Source organism: Mauremys mutica, chromosome 6 (assembly GCF_020497125.1).
Source record: "Mauremys mutica isolate MM-2020 ecotype Southern chromosome 6, ASM2049712v1, whole genome shotgun sequence".
NCBI lineage: Eukaryota > Metazoa > Chordata > Testudines > Geoemydidae > Mauremys > Mauremys mutica.
The window spans coordinates 41,680,729-41,698,000 of NC_059077.1; the positions used below are offsets into that span (position 1 = coordinate 41,680,729).

The following is a 17,272-nucleotide window of genomic DNA, read 5'->3' on the forward strand; positions in this document are numbered from 1 at the left end:
GTTTGAGAAACCCTGCCCTAGGCGCAGGGGCAATCAGGAAAGATCCGCACACTGCCTCCACTCCGAGCGCTGGTTCCACAGTTCCCATTGGCTGGGAACCACGGCCAATGGGAGCCACGTGGGTGGCATCTGTGGGCACAGGCAGCACACACCGTGCACAGCCGCCTGGCTGCCCCTCCATCTAGGAGCCGGACATGCTGGCTGCTTCTGGGAGCTGTGCTGAGCCTGGGCAGGCAGGAAGCCTGCCTTAGCCTCTCTGCACCACAGACCGGGAGCTTCCTAAGGTAAGCGCTGCCCGGCTGGAGCCTGCACCTCGAATCCCCACCTGCAACCCAACCCCCTGCCCCAGGTCAGAACCCCTTCCTGGAACCCGCATCCCCGGCCACACCCCAAAGCCCACACCCCTGCACCAGCTCTGAGCCTGCTCCCGCACTCTGAACCCCTCGGCTCAAGCCTGGAACCCCCTCCTGCACCCCAAATCCTTCATCCTGGCCCCATCCCAGAGCCCTCACCCCCAGCCCAGAGCCCCCTTTTGCATCCTGAGCCCCTCATTTCTGACCCCTCCCCAGAACCCACACCCCCAGCTGGAGCTCTCACCCCTTCTGCACCCCAACTCTCTGCCCCAGCCCAGTGAAAGTGAGTGAGAGCGAGGGGTGTGTGTGGAGTGAGTTGGATGCGGGTCCTTAGAGAAGGGGTGTGGCCTTAGGGCGAGGCCACAGTGTTAGGTTTTATGCGATTAGAAAGTTCTTGGCAACACTACTACCAACCTCCATCCCTGGTTGCGCTAAAAGTTTGAAAATGTGACTCCTAAAGGCTTAAAACGTAGAAGGCAAATAAAAAAGAACCCAACCTTCTTTTTAAATCTCATAATTCTTGGAGCCTGACTCATGATTTTAACCCCTAGGCCTGCCAGTAGCATTGAACTGGGAGAGGAGAATCAGATGAGAACAAACAGAACTTGACACGCCCTGGATAAGAGAACAGCCTGAAACTGTTTGTGCTGTTGGTGAGTACTGGAGTGGCATTGGAGCTGATGGTTTGGTTGTCCTCTGAATGAGCCAGGCCCAGGCCCCAGCTATAGGACTCCACTAGGGAACCAAATCTTTAGGACAGCACCAACCTGCTATGTAACTATCAACAAGGCAGGGCCTGCTCAAAATGTGCTGGTTCCGTTAATATTTTTTTCCCATGTCCACAGCTGTGCTGAACCATGCTGTTACTTTTCCACCATTCCTGGTGTGATTCCTTGAATCAGTGGCTCTTGATTTCTAGAGGCTTTCTGGAAACTACTAATAGCATCAGAGGTTGGTGGAAGATGTAGTCCATAATTCCCAGGGAAATTCCCTGAGTCACACCTTGCTGATGCATATCCAGTTGGTTACACCAACTTTCTCTAGAGTAGACGAGGCCTATGTGACCCCCCAGGGGAGGCTGCACCAGACACCCGGTTGTGGGGTTTGGCAGGGGAAGTTTCTCCTTTATGTCCCATGCAGGTTCTGGGGCAGCTGAGGAGGCGGTATGTGCTATTCAGCTTCCCAGGTTCATCAGTAATCTCCCTGGACTCTGGCTGCGGGGGTGAGGGGCAGAAGGGGCTCCACTGGCTGCCCGTGGTGACCACCTATGTGTAAGACCACCATTGTCCTGCAGTTCTTGCACAGATAAAACCCCCACATTAGACACATTCAGCGAGAGTGTTTGACCATGTTTTTCATAGCCTTGCATACCCTGATGTTCCCCATTACTGGAATGTCTCTTCCAGAGGAAACTTTCAGTTCTAGCAACAGTCCAGGCAGTTAAATAACAGGCTGTGACAGATGGGTCCAATTTGGGCATGAGTTGTTGGATTAACACCCCCTCAACCCCCCACCATACACACACATCGTTTGACTGGTGTCAGGTCATTACTCAGGTAAAATATATAGTTATTTTTAAAACCATTTCCAACCTTTTTATATTGAATTTAATGAGCACGTAAATTGTAAAATACACCATAAAAGTGAGTTGTTGAGATGAAACTGGCTAACCTGCAGAAGCAGTGTAATCTGTGTTGTTTTTTTCTTCAAAATACGAACTACACTAGAAGAATTTTCCCTTTCTATTCCCCTCTGACAAATATCAAAACTGCAGATGTTTCCTCTCTGCTTCTGCAGATTTCATTTTCTTCTCTTGTCAATGTGACACTGGCAGACCAGGTGCCAGCTCATGCCAAGGCCCTGGGCCTCGCTGAACACTGACAAAAGAATAGCTGGAAACCAGCGTGGCTTACCTGTGTGTTACTATAGTTAAAACAGATATTAGTGTTATAAGAATGTGTTTAGACTTCATGGAATGCTTGTAGGATGCTGCATGTATTAATCCTACTTATAATATCAGTGTCCCATGCTATAAGGTATTTGCTCTATAACTGTAAAATGTTTATCCTGAAACTCCATAACTCACCAAAGGGCAGTGAGGGGGGGGAGAACAACCCTTCACCTAATACAAAATGCTGGATTCCTACAAAAAATGTTATCTCCTGCCTAGCAGGAAGGATGGTTGAATCCAAATGGGCCATTGTAAATCAAAGACTTTGTCGATTGCTCCCCTCACCCACTCATGATGAGGTTACATGCAGAACCCCACCTCCCATCATCTTGCACTCTTGAATGATGGTGATTTAAAAAAAAAAAAACCCTGACCAGAAGGAATTTGGGGTCTTTTTATGTTATTTGGACTCTAATGGACACAGATTCCTAACATAAGCAAGGTTTCAGAGTAGCAGCCCTGTTAGTCTGTATCAGCAAAAGGAACAGGAGTACTTGTGGCACCTTAGAGACTAACAAATGTATTTGAGCATAAGCTTTCGTGTTAGTCTCTAAGGTGCCACAAGTACTCCTGTTCTTTTTGCTAACATAAGCAAGAGATCCCCTGGGTTAGCCCTAATGGAAATACGGAGTAGCATATTTCAACAGCTCTATCCCCATCTGAAACCTAAGACGGCAACTCATTTGTGTGTATATTTATCTGTTTTAATCTTGTAAATAACACTCATTTATTTTTCCTAGTTAATAAACCTTTAGTTAGTTTGTTACAGGATTGGCTACCAGTGTTATCTTTGGTATGAGATCTAAGGTGACTTGGGGTAAGTGACTGGTCTTCAGTATTTAGTGGTCTTTGGTGTAAAGTGACCATCTATCACAGAATCAGGCAAACCTGGGTGACAAGATAGACCAATGTGCCCAAGGGGACTGTCTGAGACTCCATGATAAGGCTGTATAATGCCTGAGGAGTTTACACTTGTGACTTGCTTGGTGAAATCTAAGTATAGAATTCACAACCAGTTGGGGGTTTGTGCCCTGGTTCTTAAGTCTGCCCTGAGGTTTCAGAGTGGTAGCTGTGTTGGTCTGTATCAGCAAAAACAATGAGGAGTCCTAGTGGCACCTTATGCTTTGGCTACACTTACACTTCAAAGCGCTGCCGCGGTAGCGCTAAGTGTAGTCAAAGCGCCAGCTCTCTCCCAGCGCTGTCCGTACTCCACCTCCCTGTGGGGAATAACGGACAGCGCTGGGAGCCGCGCTCCCAGCGCTGGGGCTTTGACCACACTGGCACTTTGCAGCGCCGCAATTTGCAGCGCTGGAGAGGGTGTGTTTTCACACCCTGCTGCAGCGCTGCAAATTTGTAAGTGTAGCCAAGCCCTTAGAGGCTATGGCTACATTAGCGCTTCAAAGCGCTGCCGCGGCAGCGCTCCCGCGGCAGCACTTTGAAGCGCTAAGTGTAGTCAAAGCCCCAGCGCTGGGAGAAAGCTCTCCCAGCGCTGGCCGTACTCCAGCTCCCTGTGGGGAATAACGGACAGCGCTGGGAGCCGCGCTCCCAGCGCTGGGGCTTTGACTACACTGGCGCTTTGTAGCGCCGCAATTTGCAGCGCTGCAGAGGGTGTTTTTTCACACCCTGCTGCAGCGCTGCAAATTTGTAAGTGTAGCCAAGCCCTTAGAGACTAACAAATTTATTTGGGCATAAACTTTTGTGGGCTAGAACCCTCTTCATCAGATGCATGGAGTGGAAAATACAGGAGCAGGTATAAATACATGAAAGGATGAGAGTTGCCTTATGTGTGAGGTCAGTCTAACAAGACAATTCAATTAACGGCAGGATACCAAGAGAAGAAAAATAACTTTTGTAGTGGTAATGAGACTGGCCCATTTTAAACAGTTGACAAGAAGGTGTGAGTAACAGTAGGGGGAAATTAGTATTGGGGAAATTAGGTTTAGGTTTTGTAATGACCCAATCACTCCCACTCTTTATTCAAGCCTAATCTGATGGTGTCCAGTTTGCAAATTAATTCCAGTTCTGCAGTTTCACGCTGGAGTGTGTTTTTGAAATTTTTTCGTTGAAGAATTGCCACTTTGAGGTCTGTTATTGAGTGACCAGAGAGATTGAAGTGTTCTCCTACTGGTTGTTATGATTCCTGATATCAGATTTGTGACCATTTATTCCTTTTCGTAGAGACTGTCCGGTTTGGTCAATGTACATGGCAGAGCGGCATTGCTGGCACATGATGGCATATATCACATTGGTAGCTGTGCAGGTGAACGAGCTCCTGATGGTCTGCCTGAGGTTGGTATTCTCGCTCATGAGCCATTCCAGATAGTATGACAGTCAGTTTGTCCAAACCCTCCCCTGGTTACTGAAACATCATTACACCATAAAACATTGAGAACATGATTCTAAATTGATTCTACTGGGAGTTTAGGAATTATGAGTAAGGCAGAGTGAATCTCTTATGGTCATAGCTGAACATAAAATACAATCAGCTAAGTTAGATCCTCTTCTCCCATGGAAGGTGGGCACAGGGCAAACCACCTCACTGAGTTTTCTTGTAATTGTCTCCTGAGGAGGGAAGGGCCTGGGGGAGGGCAGAATGGGAAAGAACGATGGCTTCCCCATCCCATGGATCTTAGCAATCTCTGCAGCAAGGGAGGGAAAACTACAGCTGAACTGGGAAAGGGGAGAAGAAACAGATGAAGGAACAAACTGAACGTAAACAAGGGAAGCCCTGGATGAGAGAACTTGTGAGAGTTCCATGCTGAATGAAACAGCTTTGACTCACCAGTGGTGACTTGTCCCTGTTCCCTTGCTAACGTAACAAAAGTTAGCTTATTTTTAAAAGAGGAACTAATATGATGCATAACACGCAAAAGCAAGTAGCCTTGTGACCTTCCATTTTTACCCCTCATGAAGGATAATAGCTGTGAAGGATTGACTGACATGCAGTGTAAGCATATTAGAGAATCCGTTGTAACTTTCAGGGTGGTTTCTGCACAGTTTTTGTATGAATTTAACTATTTAGGTAAGGGGTATAAGCCTCAGATTAGTATAGATTGCTCCCGAAAATTGACTAATGTAAGTGCACCCCCAGCCAAAACGAATTGGTACAAAAACTATGGAAGCCAGGTCTTAGAAACCACCACTAGAGACTAATAAAAGTATCTATCAGTGATGTCTCTTCCCTGCTCCAGGCAGGCATTGTCATCAGGCAAGCTTTCTGAAAAGCTCACCTGAGTTCAAAGTGCTTTCAGCTACCCCTTAGCTTGCTGTTCAATGACTCCCTGGCTATGCCCAGGGCCGGCTCCAGACCCCAGCGCGCCAAGCGCACGCTTGGGGCGGTGTCGCAGCGGGAGGGCGGCAGGCGGCTCCGGCGGACCTCCCGCAGGCATGCCTGTGGAAGGTCCGCTGGTCCCGTGGCTTCGGTGGAGCATCCGCAGGCATGCCTGCGGGAGGTTCACCGGAGCCGCGGGGCCAGCGGCCCCTCTACAGGCACGTCTGCGGGAGGTCCACCGGAGCCGTGGGACCGGCAACCGCTAGAGCGCCCCCCGCGGCGTGCTGCCCTGCTTGGGGCGGCGGAAATCCTAGAGCCACCCCTGGCTATGCCCCAAGAGCAGTTATCTGGGTACCTTTTCCTCTTTGGTCTTTAACCTGTTGCCTCAGATATTACCCACACTAGCTTGATACTGCAAAACTTGCTCAGAGGATCAACCCTTCCTCACACAAGAAGTTGACTTCAGCCTCATGTGATTGCTACTCATGTGAGTAGCATGAGCTTTGGCCCTCTCTGACCTCAATGTATGTGTTAACTATTATTTTCTTTATTTGGATTGTTTAAAGGATGCCTTTCTTTTCACGAAGCATGCAATATTTTCTTCAGAAGGGTGTGAAAAGCAATCAACACTATGAGATGTTATGCAAATCACCTACATGCCATCCACTGTGGAAATATAGTTAGGCTTGGCAGAATGTAATTTCTTTTTATTATTTTGACAGATAATATCGATATTTATTTTAAAGAAATTTCTCTATTTTTATCAATTTAAATTTCCACAGGAATTCAAAATTTTGCAGGAAATTATGTGTGTGGAGGTGTCACATAGTAATTTGTTGTTTATGGAAATATTTTTTCATCAGTTTCTTTTTTGGGGGGCGGGGGGAGATTAAATGGATGCTTGCCAACATTTACTGATAAAAATCTAATCCTCCCGAGTCTAAATATAGTTGGTGGAAGTGGGAAAGAAAGCCTAAATGCACATCAGTATTTTGTAAGTATTAACATAGGGAAAGAAACTAAAAGCTGACCTGAAGCAGTATGACCCAGTCCTCAGAGGTGCTGCATGCCTGCTGCTCCGAGAGTAAACTGTGTGGTGTATAACAGAAAGAAATACATTGTGTAGTGTGTATTGACTAAAGAACAAAGATATCACGCCTTGGCTGTGCATTGGGCTAGGTCAGCCTTCAGATTTTGATTTGATTTATAAAATGTGTTTATATGCGGTGATAGACCCAGGCCAGTTGGGAACAGCAGAGTAGTTGAAGGGAGATATACTGCCCACTGGATACACCGTTTTCTGTTCCCTGAGTGACCAGAGCAGGGGTTGCTCCAGGCTAATGAGAACACCTGACTCCAATTAACCTGTTAAGAGTCAGATGAGACTGTTAAGCACCTGACTCTAATTAAAGCCCTCTGATGCTATGACTAGTCTCTCAGACACGTCCCTCTGAAAGGCCATGTCTTGCTCACCCTTCTCACAGCTTCTCCTCACACTTCTCACTCTTGCTTCTCCTCCAATTCTATGTCCTCCTGCTCCTTCCTTCATGTGTCCTTCCGCTCCACATGCTTTCCGATCACCTGTAGCACTCTTCATGCACCTCCACGATCAACTCACGCTGGCTCATCCGTTACTTGGCCCCCAAATCTGAAACTTTTCACTGACAGTCAGTGGTCTCCTAGGAGCCCTCCCCTCCCTTGATGAGTCTGATACTATCAAACGTGGTCCTGACAGAAAGGAGTGGTGGAACTTTAAAAGTGCCCTTGAATCCTTGTATTTTCATACTCCGGGAATACATGGGCCAGGAAAAAGTAGCATTATTTTGAGATAAAAGTTGAGATTCTCTTCCTGATTCTCTAGGCCAGTATCTGTCTGTTATGAAGCTTGGTAGAAAAGTTTCCCCCCAAAAATAAATGGTGAGTTAATTTTACTTTCCAACTCTCCACAAAATCTATTTTTGGAGGAGGGCTGGGTACGAGGGTGGGGGTGGGCGTGGGGGAGGTCCAGGTCCTGGGAGACATAATAGCACAAGAGTGATTATATTAAACCCTTTTCATTCTGCTGCAACCCTACAAGATGTCCTGCTCCTTCACAATGGAAGAAGGTCCAGTTATTCCAGGCCTCAGGGAAAAAGCTCTCCATCTACACAAAAGAAATCTTTCTATGTCTTTTGGTAGATGACCTAGTAAGTGACCGAATGGCGATTGCAAGTTACAGCAGCAGGAGAGGGAGGCTTACCGTACTAATGACTCTCAGAGGCCTGGTCTACACTACAGAGTTAGGTTGACATAAGGCAGCTTAAGTTGACCTAATTATGTCAGTGTCTCCAGTACAGCCTTGTCCCGCCGATATAAGAGCCCTTTTACACCAACATAATAACTCCACCTCCACGAGAGGCATTGGGCTTATGTCGGTGTCGTTAGGGTGACGCCGCAGTGTTTGTGTAGACACTGCATTACTTACAGTGGCTTTTGGTTGTCTTGTCAGTTTCAGGACTTCATGTTGGAGCCCTGAAATTGGCAAGAAAGCTAGAGCCCAGCTGCCCCTGGCTCCCCATTCAGGGAGCTGAGAAGCCAAGGCAGCTGCACCTTGTTCTTGGTGGGGAAGTAAAAAGCCCAGGTGGCTTCCCCCCCAGCTCCTGTCTGGGAGTGGGAAGCCGAGAGCCTGGAAGGCAACTGGGCTCCTGGTGGGGAGTGTGTGCAGTTGTGAGCCCTGGCTCTCAGCCCCCCAGGCTGCCCCTCTTGAGTCAGTGGAAGTGCTCCTGGTGAGGATGTGCACCAATGACAGAAGGAGGTAATGTGAACATCAGCCACTGCAATAATTAAGTTGGCCTAACATAGGTCGACTTAATTCTGTAGTGTAGACATGCCCAGAGACGGTAAAAATACTGAACGAAAAAATTCTATTTTACTACTCACCAAGAAGGGGCTAAAATCAGATCAGCAATAAAGTGGCTTGTGCTTAGTGGGCAGGTGCATTAAAATGCAGGGGTGTTTTCGTGGTAGTGCCTTTGAGTATTATTTAACAGCAAGTAAACTGGCCAGCAATACATTTAGGCTTGAAATTAGACAAAGGTTTCTAACCATCAGAGGACTGAGGTTCTAGAACAGCCTGCCAAGGGGAGTAGTAGGCAGGGCCGGCTCCAGGCACCAGCATTCCAAGCAAGTGCTTGGGGCGGCAATCTGCAAGGGGCGACAGTCTGTGTGTTTTTTGCCCCCAAGCAGCGTGCCAAATTGCCGCCGCGGATGGCTGGGGCAGTCCATGTGCCGTTAGGGCCGTACACGTGTTTCCGTGGTGGCGGCAATTCGGCAGCAGCTCCTACGTTCACCTGTCCGTGGCAGCACAACTTCTGTCTTCCAGCTGAAGACAGAGGCTGCTGCCGAATTGCCGCCGCAGCGGAAACGCAGATGCCGCTTTAACTGCACACGGACTGTCCCCGCTGTCAGCAGCGGCAATTCGGTGCGCTGCTTGGGGTGACAAAAACAGAGCCAGCCCTGGTAGTAGAGGCAAAAAACCTAAACTGTTTCAAGAATGAGACTGATACATTTATGGAGGGGATAGTAGGATGAGATTGCCTACAATGGCATGTAACCCATCTGTGACTGCTATTGGCAAATATCTCCAACAGCTGGTGATGGGACACTAGATGGGGAGGGCTGTGAGTTACTACAAACCCGAAGTCTTTAAATCAAGATTTGAGGGCCTCACTCATCCAGAGATTATGGCCCTATTACAGGAGTGGATGGAGGAGGTTCTGTAACCTGTGATATGTGGGAGGTCAGACTAGATGATTGTGATGGTCCCTTCTAGCCTTAAAGTTTGTGAGTAAGTTACATTTGTCCCAGCTACAGCCAAAAAGCTATTTACTTTTGTGCAAGCGTTTTTCTTTTGGAAAAAATGCTACTACATTCAACCTTTGTCAGCTGCCAGTTTGCGGGGAGGGAGGTTCTGCACTTGTCTGCCATGTGAAGCAGTGTGGTAGCAAGTGCAGGGAGGGGGAATAGGGGGAAGGGGTGGCAGGACAAACAATGGTGCTTCATCCACCCACAACTGAAGCAGCAGCTAAGATTATATGGGAACCTCCCCTGGGCAGGTTATTTCAGTGATGTGTGGAGGGAAAAAAGGATGATCCAGCCAGGTGGCTCCATGCTGGGACACAGGCTTACACTAGGCATTGGTCTGTTGTACCAAACACCGGAGATCAGTGAAATTGCTTGCAAGCAGGCAATCATTTTGGGCCTGAGGACACTGAGCAGAGGGAATATGAAGGTAGGCCACTTCCAGGCAGGGGTCAGAGCATAGGTAGATAGCAAGACAGTGCACAGGAATGGGTGCCTGGGGAGCTTATGGGAAGGGATTGGAGAGCTAACATACAAAACTAATTCATTTACATTTTTGATTCCAGAGCTGGTGCTTGCACTTTTGCATGTACTTACGAAACAATTCTTGCGCTCCCCCCCCCAATAACTCATGGTTGCTCACTACCACCCCATCACTATGCACTGGGCTGGTCTGAGGATTCTGCGGGAGAGGAGTGAACCAATTCTTCGGGCTACACGCCAAATGTAAACTGCTCAGTTTCTGTGAGAGGTAGTGTGCTCCACTGGGTAGGGCACAGGCCTGGGACTCGAGAGACTTGGGTTCTGCCACTGATCTGCTGAGCAAGTCTCTGTGCCTCTGCTCTCCCTCCCAGATGTTCTCTGTGTTGCTTTCTGGGCAGGGACTGTCCCTTACTATGTTTGAACAGCAGGGCAGCTCAGGAGGGTAAATTAGGGGAATATGAGTTTTAGTTTACTCCTTTTTTTAATCACTACACCACTGGCTCAGCTGGGGACTCTGGATGCTGGTGAAATACAATGAATGCACTGTGTGGGGTGAGGAGAGTTTGTCAGGTTCTTTCCCCACTCCCCACCTCCTGCTGCAGAAATGGAGCCCAGTTGCTTGTGCCTTTCAACTGTACCAGTCTGCTTCCACTTTCAAGGCTCTCTCTCTGCAAGAAAATGAGCTAAAGCTGAGTTAAACAGCCCCATGCCGCTCCACAGACTGACCTTAGCAAAACTAATGTGCTTTATCTTCAGTGTGTTTTGACCTTGGGGTAACTCATGCCTGTTGGTAGACTGAGGTTAAAAAAGAAAAAGTGCCATTTTTAGTAGTGAAGACAAGCCCTGGGTGAATCAGGAGCAGAGGTAACAACTGAATAAAGAGCTTGCAATTACCCTCCCGGAAAAGTGCTGTGAGGAAGCTGCCTGAGGACAACGTGAGTAGTGGGAGAATGAAATGACCTGAGGAAAGCCAGCCTGGGCAATAGCAAGGGGATCAACCACCACCCAATGTTTAACTTTGCAATTGCATTGGGTTTTTGAAGGGTGGCCTTGTGGCTAAAGCACAAGCATCACAGGAAATCAGCAGATCTTAGATGCTTCCCATTTCTGCCCCAGACTATTTAGTCTCCTTGTCCGTTGCTGTACAATCACTATTGGCTTTGTTTCTCTTTTGGTAAAATGGAGATGACGATATCTGTCTGACAGAAGCATCGGGAGAGGATCACTCATCTGGCCCAATGGTAAGTGCCCTAGAAATGTCCATAAATAATGAATATATTTAAGAAAACCACAAAATAGAATTCAAGTCTGGATACGTTTATTAAAACTGCACCATCCCAGTGCATTTGGGCTTCATAGTTGACAGACTACCAACTTGTATTGCACCTAGGACTGCTACATCACATCGTATCTTCTGCGAGCACAATGCCAAGTTAGTACTTTTGTTTGCATAGACAACTTACAGGAAAGAGTTTTGTGCACTAAATGCTTTTGGCTAAGATTGTGTGTTATTAACTCTTCTAGATCAATTTTTACCCAGAGTAGTGCCTCAACCAATTATCCTCTCTGAGTTCCATTCCAAGTAGTGCATTCAAAGACCCTTACTTTACAATGGACAGAAAAACTACAGTTCCAAAAGCAAAAGTTGCAAAGTTTTTGGTAAGAGTATTTTATCTGTAAATTTTCAGATCTCAAAGGGAAGTCTCTGCATTGACGTAAATATTTTACTTTCTGGAAAGTGTCATTTTGCAAATGTTTGTATTACACAAGCCTTTCCACTATAATGTGTCTGATCCCTATGATGTAGTTAGGAGATGTTTTCAAACCCCTCCGGAATATTGTGTGCTTGGCAGGGTAGGGATGATTGCAGGATTTGGCAGGTTTCCTAGAGACTTGCATCGACATTTTCCTGAGTATTTTGTAAAGGCTATGGGCCATATTCCCACAATCTACACCACTTCACTAGGCTTTCAAAGGAATTATTATTAATTGGTGTTTGCACAGAGCCTATGACAGAGCTTTTGGTCACATATCAATGCAAAGAATTTTCAATTTAGGATTCTGGCATAAATCTACAAAAGCAAGGAAGCAGCCATTTGGGGGCAGATCCTCAGCTACTACAAATTTGTCACAGCTCCATTGACTTCAATGGAACAATGACAATTTACACCAGCTGGGGAGCTAAGTTAAAATTTCCTTGCCTTTGTTGTCATGCTACTGTCGCCATCATCATGGCAAATCCCACAGGGACAGGGCCTCCTTGCAGATTAAACATCACTCGGATTAATCTCTGGCTAGGTCCTTATGCTGGATATCCAGCATATGTCCATCACTGGCAATGTTATTGCACTACTAAAGCTTTTGATGCCCATGTGATCACCGACCATATAGCAGCATTTCTTGCCCCCCCAGCGAGCGCCGTGCCGCCCAGAGCCCCCGCCCCCCCCAAGCGCCGCGCCACCGAAACTCCCCCCCCCCCAAGCACCGCCCAGCTGAAACAAAAACAAACAAAAAAAACTCTCCAGTGCCGCCCGGCCGAACCAAAAAAACCAAACAAACCCTGAGCGCCGCCCCACCCCAAGGTGCCGCCCCAAGCACGTGTTTGGTCGGCTGGTGCCTGGAGCTGGCCCTGACTCGGGGGGTTGTATCCCATGACTGGAGAATTGCTAATATAGTTCCTATTTTTAGGAAAGGGAAAAACGTGATCCAGGAAACTACAGGCCTCTTAGTTTGGCCTCAATTATATGCAAGAACAAATTTTGAAAGAGAAAGTACTTAAGGCTACAGAGGTGAATGATAATTGGGATAAATACAACATGGTTTTACAAAAGGTAGATCATGCCAGATTAATCTGACCTCCTTCTTTGAGAAGATAACTGATTTTTTTAGACAAAGGAAATGCAGATCAAATCTGCCTGGATTTCAGTAAGGCATTTGATACAGTTCCACATGGGAAATTATTAGTTAAATTGCAGAAGATGGGGATTAATATAAGAATTGAAAGGTGGATAAGGAACTGGTTAAAGGGGAGACTACAATGGGTCATACTGAAAGGTGAATTGTCAGGCTGAAGGCAGATTACTAGTGGAGTTCCTCAGGGATCAGTTTTAGTACCAATCTTATTTAACATTCCTATTACTGAACTTGTTGGATTAAAGTAATAAATACATTTCTGTTATGGGAAAATGTAAGAAAGGATGGCTCAGAACAGACCCCGGATTTGGCCTGACCATTAGAAAGAAATATGTCTCTCAAGCAAGCTGAGTCTGTGATAGTTGAAATATGTCTGTCGGTTTACAAGGTTTGTGTTAACTGTAGAAGCACATCCCCAGACACAAAGTCTGTTCTAAAGTGATATGGTTACAGCTGTTTTCCTGAACTCAGGAACAAGATTTGTTAACCCCTCCATCCTTGCACTCTTATCATGCTTCTGTTCATGAGTAACAAGTGGTATGAATAGGTCTATTGAAGTCTGTCATGCCCTAATGATTTTAGAATGGTTATGTTAAAGAATGACTAGGTAATAAAATGTAGAGGTGATGGAATATATGTTAACTGCAGTCACACTCTATTTCACTTGTGTGATTGAAAGGGTAATAAAAGGTTGAGGCCCCAGCCTTAGGATACCTCGGACTGTTTGGCCGAAGAAGGCACTGGGCGAGATAACCGGATAACCCTGAGGGTACACGCAGTCTTGCTGGACTCCTGGGGAAAAAGGAAGCCATGCTTTATCTGCCATTGGTTGGTACTGCTTACTGTTCCATTACAGACCTCTTCTGCCAATGACAGTAGCTTTCCATGCATGCCAAGTTGCCTCATTGATTCAGTGCATTGAGCAAATGTGTGGGATCCAAAGGCCTGACAGAAGTCTATAAAAAGTGCTGTGCAGGGCATATTAAATTCAGCCATCTTCTCAAAAAGTTGTCATACTACTGCAATATCATCTACATTTAGCTTGTGCTTCATCTTCTTTGTTTGCAATAGCAAAGAAAAGCAATGCTTCACATGTCTTTTATTTATGGGAATGTGAGAAATCCATGACAGCTATCTACTACTTCAGATCTCAGTTTGCTACACACATTGGCCACTGAAAACTTAACAGCAACAATAAGGCTAGAGGGCAGAGCCTGCTCTTCTAGAACCAAAGACTTTCATCATTTGAGCTTTAAAAGGTTCTTTTCCTTCAGCTGTGAGCACTATAACACCTATGGGACACAGCTGAGCTGTTCAGATTTTGTCCAGTAGAGGTCAGTTCATCACAATGTAAATTTATATTTGCAGCCTTTCAAGAAGAGATCATGCAGATGTGTGGCCTTTTTAAAAATTATGTTTATAAACTTTTCCCATTGAATCCATTGTAGCCTAAATTGTAAAAATAAGGATTTTTTAAAATGCCTATTAGTGAACCAGAGACAAGGTGGGTGAGGTAATAGCTTTTATTGGCCTAACTGCAATTACAGTCTCTGTCACATGGTTCTGAGCTCACACTAATTTGATCTAAGTATTGTAATTCCAATGATTTGAATCACTACTTATATACATTAATTTAAGTGAGATCAAGATCTAGGCCTGCTGTGTAACTCTACTGTATTTACTGTGCAAGACAAGTGCACTGAAGTCTATGGGTTTTGTTGAAGAATAATCATTACACATAAGCAGCTGATAGGAATGATGGTTTTGAGGTTCAGACACTAGACTGGCACTCAGAAGATATGATTCTATTCTGAGTCCTACCACAGATTTTGAGTATGATCTTGGACATATTGCTTTAGGCACAGCCCTGTGTAAGGGATAGGGTGTAGATGCACCACTCCAGCAGCAACTGAGGGAAATAATTTGTTTTAGGAGACCTAATTCCTTCCTTGCTCTGAAGTATTCTGCCACCTTTCCTGACCTGTTGCAGTTTACACCCCTCTGTCCTTCTCTGGAGCTGCTGGCTGGGGCACTGGGGATAGAGCCAAAATCCTGCTTTTTTCTCATCTGCCAAAATCAGGCATGTAGCTGCTGATTGCTCTTGCTGACTTCGGTGGGTAATCTAGGAAGTCCACACAGCATGTGCCCGAGTGGGGCTGGGTCATACTATTCAGTAGCTCTGTACCTCAGTTTCCCCATATGGAAAAATTAGGGATAATATTCACAGAAGAGACGTGAGGATAAATTAATTGATGTTTGTGAAGCCTCAGGTCCTACAGGGATGTTCACCGTAGAAAAGCACCAAATAACTAACTAGCTAATTTTAAAAACACAATAATGTGGTGATTCCTAATTGCTCATCAACCATTTGCTTGTTATAACAAAGGCTCCTGTTTACACAGGAAGTAGAAGATGTTGAAATAAAGCATCCTAGAAGGCAGCTGAAAGCAATCAGGATTTCTTTTTTTATTTGCAGCAGGGGTGAAACAGCTGAGTTGCCTTTAGGGAAGATTTGTTGTGGAGAAAAATCCCTCCCAGTGGCCACGTGTTCTGCAGGTCTGTGTTTCATGTGGAGTTTTACAGACTCACACCCAAGACTCTAAAAACACTGCAATGTAGGAACATTCTATACAGATTCTTTCCCTTAAATGGCCTGTAATATTACCAGAAATAAATATACTTTCATGTGTCAGGAGGAGTGAGGGATGACTGAGTGTGTGTGTGTGTGGTTAGCATCACAGAAGTAGCTGTTTTATCAGGGCCCTAACCTGTGCAGGGCAGCAACCCATGGCACAAAGCCACAGAGGTGGGAAAATGGGGCAGAAACAGAGGTAACACATAAAGACCTTCATGGTGGGGCTTGGTAGGGCCAGTCTGATGCAGTGGGGATGGAGGGAGAGCACTACCTCCACCCCACCTCACCTCAGCAGACCACCCAGCTTGTCTGGTTTGGGGTGTGCAACCAATTTTTGTGGGTGGGTGGGGGCACATGACACCTCTGGGTGGAAAAATGACCCAAAAAAAAAAGTTAGGGGGCACAAAGATGCTTGCTCTCCCCAGGTGCTAAAATGCCTAGTTAAAGTGAGAACTGTGTTCTGCTGGTTTGGCCCCCAGGGGCGCCCTTCTACACCAGCGGTCTAGGTACAGCGCTGCAGCCCACCTAGACAAGGGACTAGAATCAGCTATTTTGAACCCCGATCGTTTGTTTTAGCCACACACTGAGCCACTGGACTCTTGGGGTCGATGCTGCATGACCCGGGACCAGCCCCATCTCTTTTCTCTTCCCCCGTTTCCCCCACAGCAGCATGGGGATGGGAGGCCCCTCTCTCGTTCCCGGGGCTGGGGGGGGGGGGCGCTGAGCGGGACAGTCCCGCTTTTGCACAAGCGCATCCTCAGCCCTTGCTGGGGGGCGCCTCAGCCAAGGGAGACGTGGGAGCTTCCACAGCCCCAGCTGGCAGCGCCTGCGGAGCAGGGTTGACGCGAGCTGGGGAAGGATTCGGAGCGCCCCGAAAGGCGCTGGCCGTGGGGAGGGCAGCGCCCGGCCTGGGAATGGCGAGGCGGGGGCTGGGGACGCTCCTGCGGCGGAAAGCCAATGAAGGCCGCGCAGCCCCTGACGACAGCGGAAGCTCTGACCGAGGGGCTGGGCTGGGCTGAAGTCCTGTCCCGCCTGCCTGGAGCGAAGCGAGGCTGGGGGCGCCTGTGTGCTACCTGCCGAGCCCAGGCACGGGGGGACCGAGCGCTACCTCCCGGGCTGGCCGCTCCCGCTGAGCCTCGCCAGGGCCCTGTGAGGCGGCTGCGGGCGCTGCTGGGAGCCGAGCCCGGGAGCCGGGATGTCGGCGCGGTGCTGCGCGGGCCAGGTGAGCTCCCCGGGGTGCCTGGGCGGGCGGCGAGGGGAGCCCTCTGGGGGCGGCTCCGCGTGGCTGCGGCTCGGGGTCGCTGCCCCCTTGGGGCTGCATGTGTCGGGCGGGCAGCGCCCGCTCGTTCTCGGCGCCGCTCCCGGGTGCGGGGGATCGGGGCCAGGTGACCCCGCGGTCAGAGGGGATCAGCCCAGAGCCCTGAATTCTGCCTGGCGTCAAACGAAACCAGACCCTCTCCCTCCCCCCAGCGCCCCGGGCAACAGGGGCGGCCCCGCCCGGCTGGCGACTCGCAAGCAAGCGGGGCTGACCTGGGCTTGCGGGCGGCCGCTGGGTGGGGGCAGAACCGGGGCTTGACATAAGCAGACTAAGCAATTGCTTAAGGCCCCGACTATCCCAAGGGGGCCCCATTCTCTTTTTATTATAAGACCCTCTGTGTGTGGGGGGGGATAGTCTTCCTTAGGACCTCCAACAGGCTACGATGGGGTGGGGGTTGCTGCTGAGAGGGTCCTGGCAATGCTGTGGGGCTCTGCCCAGCTGAGACTCCCGACTGGGAGCCTGGGTGCAGGCTCTGAGGGTCTGGTCTGGGGAGGGAAACTTGCACCGG

At 48.0% G+C, this 17,272-nt stretch overlaps 1 protein-coding gene across 1 annotated transcript in view; it reads left to right on the forward strand.

The window, feature by feature from the left end:
- The first annotated feature begins 16,456 nt into the window (after window positions 1-16,456).
- Window positions 16,457-17,272, forward strand: part of SERINC5 (serine incorporator 5) — a 58,887-nt gene continuing 58,071 nt past the window's right edge. The window contains exon 1 of the mRNA XM_045020161.1: window positions 16,457-16,668. Within this exon, the coding sequence (XP_044876096.1) occupies window positions 16,642-16,668 (27 nt within the window). The 5' untranslated portion in view covers window positions 16,457-16,641. The remainder of the gene's footprint in view (window positions 16,669-17,272) is intronic.